This window comes from Nomascus leucogenys, chromosome 8 (genome assembly GCF_006542625.1).
Source record: "Nomascus leucogenys isolate Asia chromosome 8, Asia_NLE_v1, whole genome shotgun sequence".
In the NCBI taxonomy this organism is placed as follows: domain Eukaryota; kingdom Metazoa; phylum Chordata; class Mammalia; order Primates; family Hylobatidae; genus Nomascus; species Nomascus leucogenys.
The window spans coordinates 89,252,396-89,273,792 of record NC_044388.1 but is presented as its reverse complement, the minus strand read 5'-3'; the positions used below and the strand labels follow the sequence as shown (position 1 = coordinate 89,273,792).

General features: G+C 42.3%; 1 protein-coding gene across 1 annotated transcript in view; it reads right to left on the bottom strand.

Annotated features, from left to right (window-relative positions):
* Window positions 1–1,566: 1,566 nt before the first annotated feature.
* Window positions 1,567–21,397, bottom strand: part of SLC31A1 (solute carrier family 31 member 1) — a 41,752-nt gene continuing 21,921 nt past the window's right edge. The window contains exons 2-5 of the mRNA XM_030817649.1: window positions 9,863–10,026; window positions 8,956–9,028; window positions 7,284–7,452; window positions 1,567–5,882 (exon numbers count right to left, since the gene is read on the bottom strand). Coding sequence (XP_030673509.1) covers window positions 5,681–5,882; window positions 7,284–7,452; window positions 8,956–9,028; window positions 9,863–9,991 — 573 coding nt within the window. The 5' untranslated portion in view covers window positions 9,992–10,026 and the 3' untranslated portion in view covers window positions 1,567–5,680. The remainder of the gene's footprint in view (window positions 5,883–7,283; window positions 7,453–8,955; window positions 9,029–9,862; window positions 10,027–21,397) is intronic.

Genomic DNA, 21,397 nt, shown 5'->3' with positions numbered 1-21,397 from the left:
GGGCGGATAACCTGAGGACCCGCCTGACCAACATGGAGAAACCCTGTCTCTACTAAAAATACAAAATTAGCCGGGCATGGTGGCGCATGCCTGCAATCCCAGCTACTTGGGAGGCTGAGGTGGAAGTGCTTGAACCCGGGAGGCAGAGGTTGCAGTGAGCTGAGATTGCACCATTGCACTCGAGTCTAGGCAACAAGGGCAAAACTCCTTCTCAAAAACAAAAACAACAAAAAAGAAAAATACAAACCTATTAACCTTATCAAGAAGAGTGTTACTTTTCATTCTCCTGAAAGCTGGAGTAACAACAATTGTAGATAATAAAAAAATATACTGAGGCTTGAATGCCTATTTTATGCTAGGTGCCTAATTCAAACAGGTATTATGGCCGGGCACAGTGGCTCACACCTTTCCCAATCCCAGCACTTTGGGAGGCCGAGGCGGGCGGATCACTTGAGCTCAGGAGTTCAAGACTAGCCTGGCCAACATGGCAAAAACTCGTCTCTACTAAAAATACAAAAATTAGCCAGACACGATGGTGTGTGCCTGTAGCCCCAGCTACTTGCGAGGCTGAGGCAGGAATCATTTGAACCCAGGAGATGGAGGTGGCAGTGAGCCGAGGTTGCACCATTGCACTCCAGCCTAGGTGACGGAGTGAGGATCCATCTCTAAATAAGAAAACTAAGGCTTAGGGATCATTAGACTAACTTCCTAAGGTCATACTGCTAGTAAGTGGTGGAACCAGAATCCAAACTCATTGACTCCTCTAAGTCCATGTTCATGACACTACACTAAGGAAGAGACTAGGAATGGTGGTGATGGCAAGATGCCCACTGGGGGCCAGTGGGAAGAGCACGTGACGTCAGCATTTTGGCATTACCAAAGGGACTGGCAGGGTCACTGTGCATCTCAAGCTTTGGCGGTGAACTTCCTACAGGCCCAGCTCAGAGCCTCTTGCCTAACAGCAGAAACAGGGAAGGGATTATGATGTGACAAAAGCTGGCTTTTAAACTGAGGAATCCTCAGTATACTAAAATACTTGTGGCTTCATGAAGACCCTGTCTCCTGTGCAGAAGGTCACGTGGATCTTCTGGCATGTACTAGGCATGTCATTTTAAGTAGAATAGGAGGAGAGTGAGATGAAAACCTAAAAGGATCATACCACCTAAAATACGGACATCTTTTTTTTTTTTTTTTTTTGAGACGGAGTCTCACTCTGTTGCCCAGGCGCAATCTTGGCTCACTGCAACCTCCGACTTCTGGGTTCACACCATTCTCCTGCCTCAGCCTCCCTAGTAGCTGGGACTACAGGCACCCACCACCAGGCCTGGCTAATTTTTTATATATTTTTTTAGTAGAGATGGGGTTTCACTGTGTTAGTGAATGGTCTCAATCTCCTCACCTCGTGATCCACCTGCCTCGGCCTCCCAAAGTGCTGGGATTAGAGGCATGAGCCACTGCGCCCAGCCACAATACGGACATCTTAAAAACTGATGGTAATGGCCTGACTCTATGCAGATATGAACAGACTAGCTTATTGCATTATCACTCTGGGCAAAAAGACTTGCATAGAATCAAAATCAAAATATTTATTTTGTTCTTTTTCATATGACACTGTTAAAACATTCCTACTACAGCAATACTGCTCTCCAGGAGCTTACAATCTAAAACAGTCAACATTAATTGTAGACCCAGTAATTAAGGCATTATATCAAATATCAAATGCAGACTTTGTATCTTTTTTTTTTTTTTTTTTTTTTTGAGATGGAGTTTTGCTCTTGTCGCCCAGGCTGGAGTGCAATGGTGCCATCTTGGCTCACTGCAACCTCCGCCTCCTGGGTTCAAGTGATTCTCCTGCCTCAGCCTCCAGAGTAGCTGGGATTACAGGCATGCGCCACCACGCCCAGCTAATTTTTGTATTTTTAGTAGAGATGGGGTTTCAGCACATCGGCCAGGCTGGTCTCAAACTCCTGATCTCAGGTAATCTGCCCCCGCTTGGCCTCCCAAAGCATGTAAGCCACTGTGCCCGGCCCAGAGTTTGTATCTTTTGAAGGAGCAGCTGGAGAGGGCAGGATCAAAATTAAATGACATGAAAGTGTACTTCCCTCCGCCTGCTCCTTATAAGGAACCCCTTATGACTAGAACCCAAGACCAGTACCCACAGCCTGAAAGGGAATTTCAGACAACCCTAACATAGAAGTATTGAAGAAACCTTAGTTTCTAATCTCCTAGTGGATATAGTGAGGATTCCATTTGTGGGCAATGGGGATGCTGGGAGTTCCTCCATCACAGACTAGAGACAGCACCTAAGATTCTGTAACTCTGGGAAGGGTACCAGCCTTATAGAAATTCCAGTGCGTCAACTGCCTCTTGAAGCATGCTTAAAGTCTCTTAACAGGTTTATAAATGCCAATTTCTGGTTGGTATTATATCCACAGCATAGTACTGTCTACTGCATCAGGAGGGCTATGGAGACTTAATATACTAGACATGAGATTAAAAAATGAAAGAAAAGGGAAAGGACAACAGAGTAAGGGGGCCAAAGAAATGGTGATGCAGTCTTCTAATAGATGTGAATGGGGAAGGAAGAAAAGAGAAGTTTAGATCCAAAATGAACAAAGAAGTCAAGCATTAAATTCCAAATGAACAGGTATACAGAAATGAAAAGTTAATGAAATCATTGTATTATCACAATCCAAGAGCTCAAGATGAAATTTAAGCTTTTTCTCCTTCACTACCTTCATCCTTTGGCAGCCAGTCTAAGAATCTCTGAAATTCAGGTTTTTCAGGAGATTATCTCTATCCTGAATACCTGAAGACCTAATCTAAACTGTTATTTCTTTTTGTGAATTTCAAAGTCATAGCATTTTGTCTTAACTGGTCTTGAATTTTTTTTTTTTTTTCTGAGACAGGGTCTTGCTTTGTCACCCGGGCTGAGTGCAGTGGCACAATCATGGCTCACTGCAGCCTCAACCTCCACGGCTAAAGCAATCCTCCTGCCTCAGCCTCCCAAGTAGCCAGGACTATAGGTATGTACCACCATGCCTGGCTAATTTTTGATTTTTTATATAGATAGGATCTTACTATGTTGTCCAGGCTGGTCTCGAACTTCTGGACACAAGCCATCCTCCCACCCTGGCCTCCCAAAGTGTTGGGATTACAGGCGTAAGCCACTGGGTCTAGCTGGCCTTACTAAGGTTTTGTTGCTGGGAGCGTATTCTATAGCAGCTCATGCTGAGATTTCTAGAGAGCACCAATGTCACTACTATTGATTCCTATTTATTTCTCATGGTTTTATGATTCCTTGGCTTGAGACAACAGGCTGTATTATACCTTTGTGTTGGACTTTGTCAGTACCTGTCATTCACCCTGCTCATGTTAAGTATCGTCATTACAAGGTGATGGAATGAGAGAAAAGCACAAAGCTCTAAATATTGTTCTTGGATTTTAACCTCAATCCAGTAGGCTCACAACCCTCTCTTGGTTCAAAGCCATGCAAGTCCACATTCCTTGCTCTCCAATATTTAACTGGCACCCACGGAGAAAGTACAAACTTCAAAACCACAACACAGGCCAACAGGATAGCTATGTTTTGTTTCCTCTGCCCTGAGGCACAACTGGATCTAGCACCAAGGAGGACAGGATTATAGACCAGCACAAGACAAATCAATTTAAAGAGGTAGTTTGAACCAGGAATAAGACTGCAGTGTAGACTACAACAGAATAAAAATCCAATGTGATTCTTCACTGAGAACAGGGGTTTTGGCCACTTGTAATGTAATTAAACCCCCACGAATAACAAAGATGATTATATGGAGGATGAGGATCTGCTTGGTATAAGCACAGTTGTTGGATCTTGAGGAAAACCTGGCCATCAACAAACCACAGCCTGAGTCTTTCCAAAGAGAAAGCTGGGCTTTTGCCCTTCTGGCCCATGACTGGTAGATTTACACTGCAGATCAAAGGTCTCTCTCAACAATCATAGACCTTTAAAAATAAGGACTAATGATTTCATACAGGCTAGTAAAAATACTTTGGCTATAGCCCTTCACATATGTGTGCTTGGGTGCACATACATACAGGTGGAGCTTAATAAATGTGGAATGATTAGGTATTGATCAGCAGTATTTACTACATGAGTTAAGTCCAGACACACCATCTACCAATCAGCAATTCAAATTTCCATGCCCAATACCAGGCAGCCAACCCACCAGGCAATATTTCCTTAGCTTAAAGCAGAGATTCTCAAAGTGTGGTCCCTTGTAACATCAGCAGGAACTCAGAAGTGCCACTTTGGGGCTTTTGGGTTGAGGCCCAGCAATTAGTGTTTTAACAAGCCCTACAGGTGATTCTGATGCACGCTAAAGCTTGAAAATCACAGTTTTAGAGGCAGACATGCAAAAACAATAATGGGAAAAATAATTCAAACTCTCTTGCTTCACTTCAGCTGGGACAAACCACGGTATCAAGCCAAAGTAAACTGCGAATGGTTTTATTTAAAAATATCTATTTCTATTTTCTCAAATTGATTGTCATTTTTGGATTGGCAAGTTCATGCTAATCAAAGTGTTAAGTGGGAATGCAAGTCGATGAGTCAGCCATCCAAGAATATACACTCTGCAAGCTCTAAGCCTGTATTTAGTCTCAAACCACCCCCCTGCACACTACAAAGATTTTGGTATAACATATCACATCTAGAGAAAGGCACAATGTATTTCCCGCTCATTGAATCCAAAAGCTGGACCTTCTTTTTTTTTGAGATGGAGTTTCACTGTTGTCGCCCAGGTTGGAGTGCAATGGCGCCATGTTGGCTCACTGCAACCTCTGCCTCCTAGGTTCAAGTGATTCTCCTGCCTCAGCCTTCTGAGTAGCTGGGATTACAGGCGCCCACCACCATGCCCGGCTAATTTTTGTATTTTTAGTAGAGACGGGGTTTCACCATGTTGGCTAGGCTGGTCTCGAACTCCTGTCCTCAGGTGATCCAGCCTGCCTTGGCCCCCCAAAGTGCTGGGATTACAGGCATGGGCCACTGTGTCTGGCCCTGGGCCTTATTTTCTAATGTTAAGTTTGAGTTCTGGGTTTAGTTGAGCAAGAATTTCCCTCAGCTGCCATCAATCCTGGCTGAAGTTAACCCCTTTCCATCACTGACCCAGGGAAAAAAACCACCAAATTTACTTACTATCTGTTAAAAATTCAAAAAGGAAGCAGATGATCAAGTCATTGAACAAAAAGCTACATGGATTAGACAAGAACATATAACTTGGCTCTAAGATGATGGAGAAGGAAAAGACATCTCATAGGTGGCTTCTCCTTAAGAGAAATGGGAATCTCAGCTTATTAGAAAAAACAATTTGGGAGGTTGCTACTTTAGCTCAGAGACTGTAAACTAAACCTCTGTTGAGCAGGTGTGTGTGTGTGTCTGTGTGTGTGTGTGTGTGTGTGTACGTGCACAAAGGAGCAAGAAGGGATGATTGGAGCAGGAATCACGTCTTCAAGTCTTCAACAGCTTCCCACTGCAATCTAACCTCTGTTGAGCAGGTGTGTGTGTGTGTGTGTGTGTGTGTGTGTGTGTGTGTACGTGCACAAAGAGGAGCAAGAAGGGATGATTGGAGCAGGAATCACGTCTTCAAGTCTTCAACAGCTTCCCACTGCAATCGATAAGGCCATGCCATAGAGTTTGATGTCAATGGCAATGCTCTGTGATGTCCACTACCACTGCCTTCTTCCAGCTGAAGAGGAAGTATCCTGTACCGGCCCCTGCTGCTACTGCAATGCAGAGGTACCCATTGTAGGTCATGAAGATGAGCATGAGGAAGTAGCTTATGACCACCTGGATGATGTGCAGCACTGTTTGCAGGAGGTGAGGAAAGCTCAGCATCTGCTGCCTGGAGAGTAAACAGGGACACAACAATCAGGGACTCCTCGGAGTTCTGCAGATCAGGAGAAAGAGGGAAGAGTTCTTGCCCATGAGCTCAGCTGGAACTGGACAGCCACTCTGGCAACTCATGGGTACTTGAATGTTCTTTGACTGGTCCGTGGAAATGAAACAGGGCTGTCAGGCTTATAAACACTGGCCAGATAATGGCTGTGGTTCCTCCAGTAGGAGGAACCCTTTTCCGGAGGAGGAGAAAAGGATGAGGAGTAATCCCGACTTACCTCCACCTTAGATCCTGAAAGGGAAGCTGCAAACCCTCTCAAGCTCATCTGCCCGAAGATTTTTAGGCTTCCCACCTTTGCAAAGTTTACATTCTACAAAAACCGAAACAGAGGCTGGGGGTGGTAGCTAATGCCTTTAATCCCAGCATTTTGGGAGGCCGAGGTGGGCTGATTGCTTGAGCTCAGGAGTTTCAGACCAGCCTGGGCAACATGGCGAAACCTCGTCTCTACAAAAAATAAAAAAAATTAGCTGGGTGTGGTGGCTCACGCCTGTAGTTCCAGCTACTTGGGAGGCTGAGGTGGGAGGATCACTTGAGTCTGGAAGGCAGAGGTTGCAGTGAGCCAAGATTGTGCCACTGCACTTCAGCCTGGGCAATAGAAGGAGACCCTGTCTCCAGAAAAAAAAAAAAAGAAAGAAAAAAGAAAAAAAATAGAATTGAGGGTTGGGTAGTATAGACGAAATTACTTAATTAGAGATAAGGAGACCTGGCTACTCATCCCGTGTGCCACCTTAGGTAGGTCACAATCCTTCTGGGCCTCAGTAAGCTCATCAGTACAATAAATAACACTGCTTGTTTGAAAGCAGGATGTCAGTCTATAGGATTTCTTAAGGTCCAATTTGGTTTTAAGACTTACATTTTTATTAAAACAATCTCAAAAAACATTTGCCAATCTATGGGAAAAACCAATAATCATCCAAATACTTTCCTAGACAGAACACAGAAATCAATACAGTCTTATATTGTAAACAAAAAGACGACAGAGCTGACTAGGTATAACTTTATAGAATCAACTGCAATCTGCCATTCTTTTATATCTTGATATGAATTTCTTAACTTGTTCATTATTATTTTGGTAAATATTTTAAAATATGGACTCCTCACTTCCCTTCTTCCAAAGTGGCCAATCCGTACAACTCAAAACAAACATTCATATTTGCAGAAGACCTCCTCTCATTCCTCCTTTGGCCTGCTCATGACCTACAAACCCAAACCTCCAGGGACAGTTTTGATCAAGGTCATACAGAACTCCTAACTCAAGAAGAGGGCTGCTGCTGATCGCATAGCTGGGCTTTGCTGCTTAACTGATCGCGCTCTTTAGGACTTCATCTGGATCTGTTCAGTTCTTACCCAACAGTTTTGTGTGTCTCCATAAGGATGGTTCCATTTGGTCCTGGGACAGGCATGGAATTGTAACGAATGCTGACTTGTGACTTACGCAGCAGGCTCTCTCGGGCTATCTTGAGTCCTTCATAGAACATTGCTAGTAAAAACACTGCCACAAAAGCTCCAGCCATTTCTAAGTATGGAAGGAAAATATGGTGGTACTGTCAAACATGTGCAAAATCATTAGCCAATGTGCTGTCCAGCTAGAAAGACACATAGAAAAAATGCTACTCTCAGTTTTTGAAGACATTCTATTATTACCTCTTCTCTTGCTCAGACAGGAGAACAGCTAAGATGGTGTAACTGAAAACTATTGCCTCTGCCAAGAACATATTTACTTTCTGATTAAGATAAGAAAAATAATCAGAACAACAATAACCTTTTGGTCAGACTGCTTGATGTCATTAAATTAGGTTTGTTACACTGAAACGCACAATGTAGAATATGGAAACGGAATAAAACAATTTAGTTTCATAAGTGGCTGACTACATTTCCTGAATAGGCATTTCAATTCTAAGTCTTTCACACTGTGAAGTGTTGGTAATGATATAAATGTATTCAAACTGCTAATTTAACACATTACCTGAACTAAATGCTCTCCTTCTTCCCAAAACAAATTGATTTTATGGCTCCAAAGAGACATCTGGTACCTAACTCAGTCCAGCTGACTATTGAGCTTGCGCAAGTTAAATTTAAAGTATACCATACAACATAATAGACACAAAGAGATGGGTAGTCATCTACCTCAAAACTAGGAGTGACTAAGATGGGCCATGCCAAGAATCAGGAAGGATGTGGGCTATAGTTTGGTAGACTAAAAGAACACTGGTCTAGGTAGCTCTAGGTCTGGGTCCTTGTCCTAGCTCTGACATATTAACTCTATGATTGAGGGCAAGTCATTTCACAATTTGTGGTACTTAATTTATCGTAAAATTGAAGTATTAGAGCAATAGTTTTAAACTTAGAGTTATTTTGTAGTATTTAACTTGACTTAGTCTTATGTCCAAGACTAATAACTTATCAAATAAGTAAACACTCTGAGGCCGGGCATGGTGGCTCACGCCTGTAATCCCAGCACTTTGGGAGGCCAAGGTGGGATCACTTGAGGTTAGGAGTTCGAGACCAGCCTGGCAAACATGGCGAAACCCCGTCTCTACCAAAAATACAAAAATTAGCCGGGCATGGTGGTGGGTGCCTGGAACTCCAGCTACTCAGGAGGCTGAGGCAGGAGAATTGCTTGAACCTGGGAGGCAGAGATTGCAGTGAGCCAAGATAGCTGCCATTACACTCCAGCCTGGGCGACAAGAGTGAAACTCTGTCTCAAAAAAATAAATAAATAAAATTAAACACTCTGGAAAAGAATGAAAGAAAATGGATTGCAAAAAACTTCTATCTAGTATCTAAATTATTTTTTAGAGCTCCAAAACATACATGTTAGTTAACAGAGGTTTACCAGAGGACCAAAAAAGTACTGTGTTTCCTACCTTCTAGGTAGGAAATAGGAAACAAGATGGTTATGCATCATTACCATGTTGACTTAGTAATTAGGACAGAAAGAGGTGCTGGACTTCCAAATTATTTGTCACTGTCTCTCATGTGACTATCACCTTCCAACACTACCTAATGGCTTACTCACCTCCAGCTGTATTGATCACCAAACCAGAAAACAGTAGTTCCACATTCTTAAAGCCAAAGTAGAAGGTCATAGGCTGCCAGAAAACCAAAACAAGTCAGTTAGAGATGAATGAAAATTCTAAATGAGAATTTGGGGCAAAGAAGCTTAGAACATTTAAAAGTAGAAGATCTGGATAATAAGAAAAGACATTCACGTGAGTGTGAGGCTTTTGCCCTCATGTTAGCGTTACTACCACAGGCACCGAGCATGAGTACTCTACTAGGCCCCCACCATCAATTTTTCTCCTGGGCCCCCACCATCAACTTTTATCTTTTTTTTTTTGACACGGATTCTCGCTCTGTCGCCCAGGCTGGAATGCAGTGGTGAGATCTCGGCTCACTACAACCTCCACCTCCTGGATTCAAGCAATTCTCCTGCCTCAGCCTCCCAAGTAGCTGGGACTACAGGCGAATGCCATCATGCCCAGCTAATTTTTTGTATTTTTAGTAGAGACGGGGTTTCACCGTGTTAGCCAGGATGGTCTCGATCTCCTGACCTTGTGATCCACCTGCCTCGGCCTCCCAAAGTGTTGGGATTACAGGCATGAGCCACTGTGCCCGGCCAACTTTTGTCTTTTTCTCTTTTCCACCCAAGGCATAAAGACCAGAACCCCTAATTCAGAAAAGAGTCGATTTTAGAAGAAGGGACTACCAAAGAAAGAAGCCTAAAATCTTGGTTCTGGTGTGACTCTGTAAGTAGCCTGCCACGTAATCTTGAGCAAATGACTTGACTTGCTTGGGTCTGCTTTAGTTATCCTCACTGGTAAACTGACCTTTAAAGGTAATAAGCTTCCAGTACTAAAATTCCATTATTTCTATTACCCAAGTGGGTGAGAAAGGGCCTGCATTGACCCTCCTATGGCACTCACCATCATCATCATGCTGCTGTCTCCTCCACCATGGGAGTGTGAGGCTGAAGTGGTTGGGTGATGGTGAGAAGGTTGCATGGTACTGTTGGAGTCCATATAGCTTATCCCTATATGGTGGGAATGATCCATTTTTTCCAGGAAAAGTTGAGAGTCAGCAGAAGATTCTTTTAAGAGAAAGAATTATATATAATAATTTAAGGATATAAAAATCTTGTTTCTTTTTTTAAATTATTTTTAGAGATGGAATATTGCTATGTTGCCCAGGCTGGAATGCAATGGCTATTCACAGGCATGATCCCACTACTGATCAATACAGGAGTTCTGACCTGCTCCATTTCTGACCTGGGCTGGTTCACCAGGCAACCTGGTGGTTCCCTGCTCCTGGGCTTGTTTCTTGGTAAATACTTTGTCTACATGGAATTCATCTAATAAATGAATGCTCTCCTAGCATCTTTACTCAGAATTATTTTTCATAATCTACAGATGGAGAGAGAAGGAACTCGTGCTAATAGGGATCACTTTTGGAGACTGTAGCAGAAAGGGTTTACACGTAGGGCTACAGATGCCTAACCCTTCCTTATTCTGCAGAATTGTTCCTTTTTTTTTTTTGAGACAGGGTCTTGCTCCATCACCCAGGCTGGAGTGCAACTCACTGCAGCCTCAACCTCAGCCTCCTGAGTAGGTGGAATCACAGGCCTTCACCACTACCAAAAATTAGCTCAGCTAATTTTTTGTTTTATCGTACAGATGAGGTCTCATGTTGCCCAGGTAGGTCTCGAACTCCTGAGCTCAAGCAGTCCTCTTGCCTTGGCCTCCCAAAGTGTTGGGATTACAGGTGTAAGCCACTGTGCCCCACCAGTATAGTTCCTTTAATAGGTATGCTTAATATATGTTCAAACTTAAATATTAGATAAGGAGAAGAAAAGCAGCTTCTTTGGGTTGCAGGAAACAGACAATCTGTAATAAGATACAAATGAATGCCGCTAATGAAATTTAACTGCTTTAAGGCTTTCTAATCATAAATGTCAGCAGATAAAAAGCAAGGACTTCAGATCATTCACCTAATTGGGATGGCCTGTGCCTAATCAGGATATTTGGATTACATTTTCACATACAGAACGACCAGCCTTCAGCTAATTTAAATTTGAAGAAAGGTCTACTGTGGCCCTAGGCAAGCAGTGTGCTCAGACTTTAGATACAATTTCAATCCTACCAGGATATTAGAGTGAAGAACATGAAAAACAAGGTATAAATTGGATACTCTATATTAAATTAAGTCTAGACAACTGCAAATTTAGCCCTGTATCTTTACTACCACATCACTGTATTGCTGCAAAAGTCCATCTGGGACATAAACCAAGGAGCAATAATTCCTTTTATTTATTTATTTATTTTTGAGACAGAGTTTTGCATTGTTGCCCAGGCTGGAGTGCAGTGGTGTGATCTCGGCTCACTGCAACCTCTGCCTCCTGGATTCAAGCAATTCTCGTGCCTCAGCTTCCCAAGTAGCTGGGATTACAGGTGTGTGCCACCACACCTGGCTAATTTTTAAATTTTTAGTAGAGATGGGGTTTCACCATGTTGGCCACGCTGGTCTCGAACTCCTGAGCTCAAGTGATCTGCCCGCCTCGGCCTCCCAAAGTGCTGGGATTACACGCTTGAGCTACCGTGCCCGGCCCACGAACAATAACTCCTATAGCTAGAGTTGGAGTGGGAGAATGGGAAGCTGGTGTGTGTGGAGGGAGAGGTGTTGGTGGATTCTCTTTACGTGTCCCTCAACTCCAGTCTGTGGAAGAAAAAGTGGTTTTAAAAATTCCAAGTAGGTATTCATGTTCATGAAACCAAATATGCTTTTCATTATTCATTCACTCAATAAATATTTATCAAGCTCCTATTACATACCAAACTCTCAGCTAGTTCCTAATAATTCAACAATGAATAAGACAAACAAGGTTCCCGATAGGGAGAGAAACAATAAACACAATTTCATGCTGTGAAGGAAATAAGCTGAGAAATAAGACACAATTACTAAGAGGTAAAGAAGAAATTGGCCAGGCGTGGTGGCTCATGCTTGTTATCCCAGCACTTTGGGAGGCTGAGGCAGGCAGATCACTTGGGGCCAGGAGTTCGAGACCAGCCTGGCCAACATGATGAAACCCCATCTCTACTGAAACAAAAAAATTAGCCAGGTGTGGTGGCATGCGCCTGTAATCCCAGTTACTCGGGTGGCTGAGGCATGAGAATCACTTGAACCTGGGAGGTGGAGGTTTCAGTGAGTCAAGGTTGGACCACTGCACTCCAGCCTAGGTGACAAGAGACTGTCTCAAAAAAAAAAAAAAAAAAGACTGTGGGTAGGAAATTTATATAGATTCAGGGAGCCATCTATTTATCTATTTTCTCCTTGTTAACTCCTACCCCATAGTTCTATGACAGCTGGCTTAAGAAATAGGTTCTTATTTCTAGTGAAGGATAAGGCAAAGCATCAGGTAGCCATAATCAAAGATCCACTTTCATGCCAGACACTACATTATTTTATAATTACAGAGCTCAACAGTGAAACCCCATCTCTACTAAAAATACAAAAATTAGCTGGGCTTGGTGGCACGCACCTGTAATCCCAGCTACTCGGGAGGCTGAGGCAGAGAATTGCTTAAACCTGGGAGGCGGAGGTTGTGGTGAGCAGAGATCATGCCACTGCACTCCAGCCTGGTCAGCAGAGAAAGACTCCATTTCAAAAAAAAAAAAAAAACAAACATTACAGCATTACAGAGCCTGACAATCTGGTATTATTGATACCATTACCATAAAGAGATTACATCGGAGGTATAAAAAGATATATAACAAGGTCTTTGTCTACAATGTTTTTAAACACTAAAAAATACAATACACAATAAAATAAAGACCATGCTCAAAGTGTCAGTGATGGGGCAAATGGCAGGTGGGCAGCTGTTTTCAGATAAAGAGGTAATCATGGTAGGATGGAGAGATCACTGGCATCTGAGTGATCATAAATTATGATATTGAACCAAACAAATGCAATAAGAATGAAAAGACTTTTGCTAGCCAGGAAGACTATTGACACATCCTCATAAAGAGCTAGAGGCAGAAGACACAAATACTGTTCTCTTCCAATGAGAGTCTGAAAAATGATTATAGCATAAGAAAACCATAAAGGATTATTTCATTCCATATTATCAATATGAATCCTGGTCAGGAAGAGGGAATGAATATTTGCAAGAGTGCCTTCTTAAGACCAAAGCAAATAAAGAAATGAACATCATATGGAGTCTTTCCTCAAGGAGATTTAGGGCTAAAAGCTAGAAAGGGAAACTGAACAGTCATAATTTTCGTTTTGAGACATAAGATAACATGTAAAGGACTGTTAAAAAAGCAAGGCTAGGCTGGGTGCGGTGGCTTACCCTGTAATCCCAGCACTTTGGGAGGCCGAGGCGGGCAGATCACCTGAGGTTAGGAGTTCAAGACCAGCCTGACTAAAAACCCCGTCTCTACTAAAAATACAAAAACTACCCGGACCTAGTGGCAGGCACCTGTAATCCCAGCTACTTGGGAGGCTGAGGCCAGAGAATCGCTTGAACCCAGGAGGCGGAGGTTGCAGTGAGCCGAGATTGTGCCATTGCACTCCAGCCTGGGCAACAGACCAAGACTCCATCTCAAAAAAAAAGCAAGACTATAGTACCACAAACTACCTAAAAGTTGTAACCTTGATGATTTCCTTGATGAACCTTTATAACATTAATTATTACCATGAACAAATTTTGAAGACCCACAGGTTCTTAATTATTCAGGCCCCTCATTAACAATTAGAGAAATCTACTCAATGATGCCACATTATCAAATCTCTTCAGACATATCAGTGAGCCAGGGCAAGGTATATACAAATCCCAAGAAAACCTTTCAAAGTATGCACCTGTTTTGAAGTGTCATTTGTGCAGGATATATTTCACATCCAAATATACTAGGAGATAGAACAAGAGCAGAATCTACTTGTTCTCATTGTCAGTAGACAATGGATATATTGTAATGGAATCCTATGCAAGGCTTACCGAATGGTGTATGAATAGGAAGGTACAAAGCCGGTGGAGATTAATATATAAACATACACTGTAGGCTCAAACACAAACCAATCCTGATAAGTCCTTACGCTCACTAAAAGCTTTATTTTAGGAAGAGATCCCATGGGAATATGCCAAAGCTAAATGACATCAAAAAAGGAAAAACTTAACAAATTAAATATTAAAGCATAACAAATAAAAGTGATTATATTTTTTTCTCTTCCCACTTAAATTTTCAGTGATGTGCTGTATGTATTTGGATAAGTTATCTTCTAAAACAATCAAACACACCTAACCCATTCTCTCTAGAATGGAAATTCAACTTAAAGGAGGCAAACTAGCATTGGTTCTTTTTAGCCTGTTTCCTTTGGTAGCTTTAATCTGACTCCAGCTCAGCTTCTTCCAAAATAAAAATGGGTACTGACGTAAGAATAAGTTAAAATCCAGGGTCACACAATCTTTGCTCTTTTTTTTTTTTTTTTTAGATAGAGTCTCACTCTGTCACCCAGGCTAGAGTGCAGTGGTACGATATTGGCTCACTGCAACCTCCACCTCTCGGGTTCAAGCGATTCTCCAGCCTCAGCCTCCCTAGTAGCTGGGATTACAGGCATGTGCCACCATGCCCAGCTAATTTTTTATTTTTAGTGGAGATGGGGTATCACCATGTTGGCAAGGCTGGTGTTGAACTCCTGACCTCAAATGCTCTGCCCACCTTGGCCTCCCAAAGTGCTGGGATAACAGGCATGAACCACCATGCCAGGCTAAATTTACAAATTATTTGTAAAGAAGAATACTGTCTAAATCTGTTTTGTGTGGCTATAACAGAATACTTCAGGCTGGGTAATTTATAAAGAAAAGAGGTTTATTTGCCTCATGATTCTGGTGACTGGACAGTCCAAGAGCATGGTGCCAGCATCTGTGGGGCTTCTGGCAGAGAAGCAGAAAGGCAAGAGGGCATGTGCAAAGAGACATGGGCTCACTTTATAGCAACCCAATCTTGCAGGAACGAATCCATTCCTGTGAGAGCAATAACTCACTCACTCCTGAGAGTGGACATTAATTTACTCATGAGGGTGGATCCCTAATGACCCAAATGCCTACCAGTTCTCACCATCATTACAAATACAAACCAAAAAAATCTGAATATATAACTCAGGGACAGAACTGAAAAACAAACAATAAAAAAACCCTTAGGATTCCTAACCTTTAATCTATGATAAAATCTACCTAAAATATTTTATTTACCAAGTTGAGCTTATAACTAGGGTAGAAAGATTAGAATTACTGTGGCCGGGTGTGGTGGTTCATGCCTGTAATCTCAGCACTTTGGGAGGCCAAGGTAGGTGGATCACCTGAGGTCAAGAGTTCGAGACCAGCCTGACCAACACAGTGAAACCTCATCTCTACTAAAAATACAAAATTAGCTGGGCGTGGTGGTGCATGCCTGTAATCCCAGCTACCTGGGAGGCTGAGGCAGGATAATCGCTTGAACCCAGGAGGCGGAGGTTGCAGTGAGGGAAGATCCTGCCATTGCACTCCAGCCTGGGCAATAAGAGCAAAACTGCATCTCAAAAAAAATAAAAAAATAAAAATAAAAAACAAAGAAAGATTAGAATTACTGTACTGCCCTTTCATTTTTTTTTTTTTTTTTTTTTTTTTGCCAATTGAGGTACACTAGTTTTCTTTAACAGAATTCAAAATAGTTCAATACTGGAGAATCACCTTTGCAATATTGGAGAATCATCTTTGCATTAGAATAATGGAGTGACAGGACTTAACTACCTAACTGGAACACATCTGTAAAAATAATTTGGAAGGTGAAGGTGAATTTTAAAAGAAAAAGAAGGTGATCTGATTGTATGTCCTGGGAAAGTTACTTCTAGCCTTTCTGGAGCTGGTTTCCAGCCTGTACAACTTGGAGGATTCTTGGGAGGATTATATGAGATAACATACATAAAGCTCTACCAAAGTACCTGATAAATGGCAGCTATTATCATTATGTGGAATATTAGGGGATAAAAGAACTTGAGTAGGGAAAATCCAATGAGTGAACTTTGTGGGAGAAGGCATCAATCAAAATATTAGCTGGGTTTCTCTCCTCGCTTGACTTTATTAAGACAACCCTTGACTTGTCTGTTAGCTTCTCTCCTACAAAGTATTTGAGTCAAGACTACTTTCAAGGCTGGGCACATTGGCTCATGCCTATAATCCCAGCACTTTGGGAGGCCGAGGTGGGAGGATCACTTGAGTCCAGGAGTTTGAGACCAGCCTGGCCAACATGGTGAAACCCCATCTCTACTAAAAAATTACAAAATTACAAAAATTATCCGGGCCTGGTGGCAGGCACCTGTAATCCCAGCTACTTGGGAGGCTGAGGCAGGAGAATCACTTGAACCTGGGAGGCTGTGTTGCAGTGAGCTGAGACTGCGCCATTGCACTCCAGCCTGGGCAACAAGAGCAAAACTCTGTCTCAAAAAAAAAAAAAGGACTGCTTTCAAGTCTCTTTCTGCCTGTCCTGATTTCCTGAGACCATGAAGTGGCTATGAACACTCATGTGAATAGTTCATAAGAGCTCTTCCTTCTAGCACAGAAATATTCTTGGATTTTTTTTTTTTTTTTTGAGACGGAGTCTCTGTCACCCAGGCTGCAGTGCAGTGGCACAATCTCAGCTCATTGCAACCTCCGCCTCCTGAGCTCAAGCGATTCTCCTCCCTAAGCCTCCCAAGTAGCCGGGACTACAGGTGCACACCACCACACCTGGCTAATTTTTTTGTATTTTTAGCAGAAATGGGGTTTTGCCATATTGGCCAGGCTGCTCTCGAACTCCTGACCTCAGGTGATCTGCCTGTCTCAGCCTCCCAAAGTGCTGGGATTACAGGCATGAGCCACCATGCCTGGCCATCTTCTTGGATCATTAAGGAAGATGAGAAATGGTCTAGGAATGGACTATTTTAAAAAATTAAGCAAGAGTTTATGTGGAATTTAGTTCACATAAAATAGTTAAGAAAAGGAGTTTCTTTCTCAGGAAGGCTTTAAACTATTCAGTTTCTAGGGAACATTTACCTTCAGTTAGGTACCTGAAGTTGGCTATGTGCCAACTTGTTTCTATTGCTCTGAATGCTATTAAGTATAGGAAACAGCACATGCTATATTGACTGTTGAAGAGCTCAGCACTTCTGTTGCTTTCCCCTCTCCCCCATTTAATAAGTATGGTATGATATTTTTCCAAACAGCTTTCAAAACCTCCTTATAGTCAAGGGTCTTTCATAGTCAACCTCTGAAGATTATCAAAAAAGTTTTCCCTATACCTGCCCCATCACCTGCAAGACAGACACAATCTGTAAAATCTAGTATCTTTAACAAAAACACATATGAATTTATGGTCAGAAGTTAGGAAATTAGCAAGATAGCTAAATTCTGATGTCTATTCTGAGTCTTAGCATTGAGTATTGGCCTTATTTCTATTGTACAATAAGAATAAGATATAATAATCCATAGGGACTACGGAGATTAGATTGCACAAAAAGACTACACAGAAGTAGTCATACATCTGCACATGGGCTCTTTTCTCTAGCTCAGACAGATATAATCTGGAGCCCCGGACCATTCTTTTGGAGACTGCCTGTCTTTCCTGGCTTCCATGATAAGGAAGAAAGTCTTTTTTCTTAAAACGATTAGGGTCATCTTTTTAGATTTGTAAAAACATTAAACAAAGAGAAATCTATCTAGTTTCTCTTCTGCTTTCTGTAGTCATTACTTATAATTGGTAACTGTAAGTTTCTGGCAAGCACTTATACAGAAAATTCAAGGTCAAAGACAGTACACTACCATAAACAAGGATGCGTGCTTATGGACTATGTCCACATGATCAAGCAACCAGTTTAACTGGGTGAATCTTGCCTTTTGACGACCTGTATGGGGTTAGTAGATACTCTGAGAAATGGCTCTGGCTTTGTTTTGATTGCTCCTATAGGTGAATTTTAAAATTATCTTGGTCGGATGCGGTGGCTCATGCCTGTAATCTCAGCATTTTGGGAGGCCGAGGCAGATGAATCACTTGAGGCTAGGAGTTTGAGACCAGCCTGGCCAACATGGCAAAACCCCATCTCTACTAAAAATTAGCTGGGTGTGATGGTGTGTCTGTAGTTCCAGCTACTTGGGAGGCTGAGGCACGATAATCACTTGAACACAGGAAGTGGAGGTTGCAGTGAGCTGAGATCGTGCCACCGCACTCCAGCCTGGGCGATAGAGCAAGATTCTTTCTCAATAAATAAAATAAAATAAAAATAAAAATTATCAGCCGGGTGCGGTGGCTCACGCCCGTAATCCCAGCACTTTGGGAAGCCAAGGTGGGCAGATCACGAGGTCAGAAGATCAAGACCATCCTGGCTAACATGGTGAAACCTTGTCTCTACTAAAAATACAAAAAATTAGCCAGGCATAGTGGCATGCGCCTATAATCCCAGCTACTCAAGAGGCTGAGGCAGGAAAATTGCTTGAACCCGGGAGGTGGAGGTTGCAGTGAGCTGAGATCGTGCCACTGCACTCCAGCCTGGGCGACAGAGCAAGACTCCATCTCAAAAAAAGAAAAAAAAATCTTAATGGCCGGGCATGGTGGCTCACACATGTAATTCCAGCACTTTGGGAAGCTGAGGCAGGCAGATCACTTGAACCCAGGAGTCTGATACCAGGCTGGGCAACATGGTGAAACCTCGTCTGTACTAAAAATACAAAAATTTGCTGGGCATGCTGGTGTGCACCTGTGGTCCCAGCTTGATAGGGTGTGGGAGGATTGCTTGTGCCTGGGAAGTCATGGCTGCAGTGAGTGGTAATTGCACCACTGCACTCCAGCGTGGGTGACAGGGTGAGGTCCTGTCTCAAAAAAAAAAAAAACAACAATTATCTTGATGATGGCTCAATAAATCCCACACACCTTTTGGGGAGGAGTGGTGGCAAAGGAGATGTAGGAAAACAAAGGGGGAGACCTTGATATAATACAGCAATAAACAGAACTTAGAGCTGGGTACAGTGGCTCACACCTGTAATCCCAACACTTTGGAAGGCCGAGGCAGGCAGATCGCTTCAGCCCAGGAGTTTCAGACCCGCCTGGGCAACATGAGGAAACCCCATCTCTACTAAAAATACAAAAAAGTTAGCCAGGTGTGGTGATGTGTGCCTGTAGTCCCAACTACTTGAGAGGCTCAGGTGGGAAATCGACCTGATGCTGGGAGGTCATGGCTGCAGTGAGCCATGATCATGCCATGTACTCCAGCCTGGGCAACAGGAATGATACCTTGTCTAAGAAAAAAAAAAAAACAAAGAACTTGGTGGCATTCTAGGCCAAAATACTGCAGTTGCTTGGAAAAAAACGTAGTAGCTCCCAGTAAGTGGGAGGGGAAATACAATTTGATAAATATTTAGGGAGAAGACTCTTCCCTTTGAAGGCTGTAATGTTTCCTACTCATTCCCTGGGTCCTGGCTTCATATTTCTATTCCAAATTAACTGACAGAGGCCGGGTGTGATGGCTCACAAAGTGAGCTGTAATCCCATTACATTATGAAGTGTACAAAATGCAATCCCATTTTACAATACAGCACTTTGGGAGGCTAAGGTGGGTAGATCACTTGAGGTCAGGAGTTTGAGACCCACCTGGCCAACATGGTGAAACCTTGTCTCTACTGAAAAAAAAAAACAAACAAAAAAAAACCCAAATTAACCAACAGAAATGTAACCATAATTGGATGAATATAACCATATAATCCTTTTGATATTCTAGCTGCCTTTCCCTTGCCTATGTCTTTCTTGAGGTGCAGTGATCATAGGTATACTTAATTTGATCAATTCCTCTTATAAAGGGTAGGCTTGATTAAACTATGGGTCTCGGCCAGAACTGGCAAAAACTTAAAGACTCCTAAAGTTGTGCCATACCAGTGTATTAAAAATGGTAAGTAAAACGATGATTGGAGGTACTAAGAAAATAGGTCAGGTCAACAAGAAAAAAAAGAAATGTAAAAAAGAAATGTAAAATACCTTACAATTATACACATTCAAACACATATTGTTCTCCCCAGATTAAGTCTGTCAAGTGACAGTAGTCCATACGGCACTTGCTACAACTGTAGTCTTACAAGGATAGTCTGCATTCAGGAAAGTAATTATCTCAAACCCACCATTATAATTACCTCACATGCCCACACACAAATCTTAGATTTTATCTTTTTAAAACTTCTCCAATAAAACCTGGCTACTGTTTTGCCTTTGTTGAATAACTCCAAGGGATCATCTATAATAAATTCTCACTTGCTTTTCTTCGTAGCAATGTTGGGCCTGAGAAGGATATTAATAGAATTGGCCAAGAATTAATTTAGTGATTATCTGCAGATTTCAATAATCCTTATATTATTCTCTCTCTCACTCTTGTTTTTCTCTGACCTTGACAGATGCAGATATTTTCTCTTTCTTCACCATATACCTTCCCTGAAGCACTTTTCATGTAAAAAAGCCCAACTATGCCATACTCAAGTAATAGCAGAATTTATGTGGATGAATTACTCATACATCAGACTAATAAGCTGCATAAAAAGTAACCAACTGTCAGAGACATAAAGGAGAAAACTACTTCAAATAATTACACTTAAAACTTTTAAGTGCCTTCATTTATGAGTGGCCAATGATCTAGGCAAACAAGAAATGCTGCATGGATTGACAAGTTTTTAAAAGAATAAAACAGAAGCTATGAATTAGTAGGAATAGCCTTTTTTTTTTTGAGACGGAGTTTTGCCCTTGTCACACAGGCTAGAGTACAGTGGTACGATCTCGGCTCACTGCAAGCTCCGCCTCCTGGGTTCAAGTGATTCTCCTGCCTCAGCCTCCTGAGTAGCTGGGATTACAGGTGCCCACCACCACGCCTGGCTAATTTTTTGTATTTTTGGTAGAGACGAGGTTTCACCATGTTGGCCAGCCTGGTCTCAAACTCCTGACCTCAGGTGATCTGCCTGCCTCGGCCTCCCAAAGTGCTGGGATTACAGGCGTGAGCCACTGCGCTTGGCCAGTAGGAATAGCTTCTTTACTCATAAGCTCTTGGCTAAAAATATCTATTTTAGCAAAAAGGAACGATAACTCAGGAGCTGCCCTGTGAATCTTACTTTAATTGTACTTATGGAAAGATACAAAACAAAAACAAAAAACCTGTGATTTAATTCTAATCAGAACAAGACAGGAAAAAGCTGGGGGCAGTGGTGCGTGCCTGCAGTCCCAGCTACTCAAGAGGATCACTGGAGCCTGGGAGTTTGAATCTAGCCTGGGCAACATAGTGAGACCCCCCACCCCCCACCCCCCATATCTCTTAAAAAGAGGGAATAAGACAAAGAAACACTTTATCTCCAGATATCGGTTGAAGGTCATCCCCTTCTATCATAAATTTCATCTTTCTACATCACTCCAGCTTATCAAGCTGTTCAA